Source organism: Penaeus monodon, chromosome 21 (assembly GCF_015228065.2).
Source record: "Penaeus monodon isolate SGIC_2016 chromosome 21, NSTDA_Pmon_1, whole genome shotgun sequence".
In the NCBI taxonomy this organism is placed as follows: Eukaryota; Metazoa; Arthropoda; class Malacostraca; order Decapoda; family Penaeidae; genus Penaeus; species Penaeus monodon.
This window is the reverse complement of record NC_051406.1, coordinates 25,079,621-25,080,363: the sequence shown is the minus strand read 5'-3', so window position 1 is coordinate 25,080,363 and position 743 is coordinate 25,079,621. Positions and strand designations below refer to the sequence as shown.

At 35.7% G+C, this 743-nt stretch overlaps 1 protein-coding gene across 1 annotated transcript in view; it reads left to right on the top strand.

Annotated features, from left to right (window-relative positions):
* Positions 1–743, top strand: part of LOC119586384 (lateral signaling target protein 2 homolog) — a gene marked incomplete at its 5' end in the record, with an annotated part of 49,016 nt that overhangs the window by 2,244 nt on the left and 46,029 nt on the right. The window contains 1 exon segment of the mRNA XM_037935103.1: positions 3–178. Within this exon segment, the coding sequence (XP_037791031.1) occupies positions 3–178 (176 nt within the window).

Here is a 743-nt window from a genome sequence, read left to right as displayed (position 1 = left end):
AGTGCCTGAAGCCCATGCCAGAATATACTGAGAAGATCCGTGAATCTCTTAAGATCTTTGACCGACTGTTCGCCGAGTTTGAGCTGAGCTATGTGAGTGCCATGGTTCCTGTAAAGAGTGTGGAGGAACATGATGTGCAACAGAATGTGGTGGTGCTGTTCTCAGAGACAGTCCAGAGGTAAGCGTTTGTTGTTCACTGTTTTGTTGTTGATTTTGATGGTGGACCTCTCACTCCCTTTCTTCTGCTTATGATAAGGAAAAGGGGGAGTTTTGTGTGTTTGTCAGTGTCATAACTGCTTAGTTTTCTTGCTTTGCAACTAAAAAAAAATAGATTTATTTTTCATTGAAGAATATTGTTGTCTTTTGACTCAGAGAAAAAGTTATTTAACTATAATGAGAATATATCGGAGTGCATCTGTCATTGACATTATATATGAAAGTCATTAATATGTATCACAAGATTTGTTTTGATTTTGAAATTTTCAAAATGTAGTGCAAATTAATTCCTGGTTTGTGATCTGAAGTGTTAAATTGGAAAAATTATCTCATTGACCTGGTAGCACAAATACACATACCTTTTGTATATGTTCTTTTGGTCAGTATTTTAAGAGTCAGTGATGAATTAATATTGATTTTCAAGGTGTAGAGAGGAGCGCAAAGATCATACGTACATTTTTAGAGTAGAGCTTTTATTGCCTTTCTTCTAGATGACTAGAATGTCAGGATATTGTTCTCAGCATATG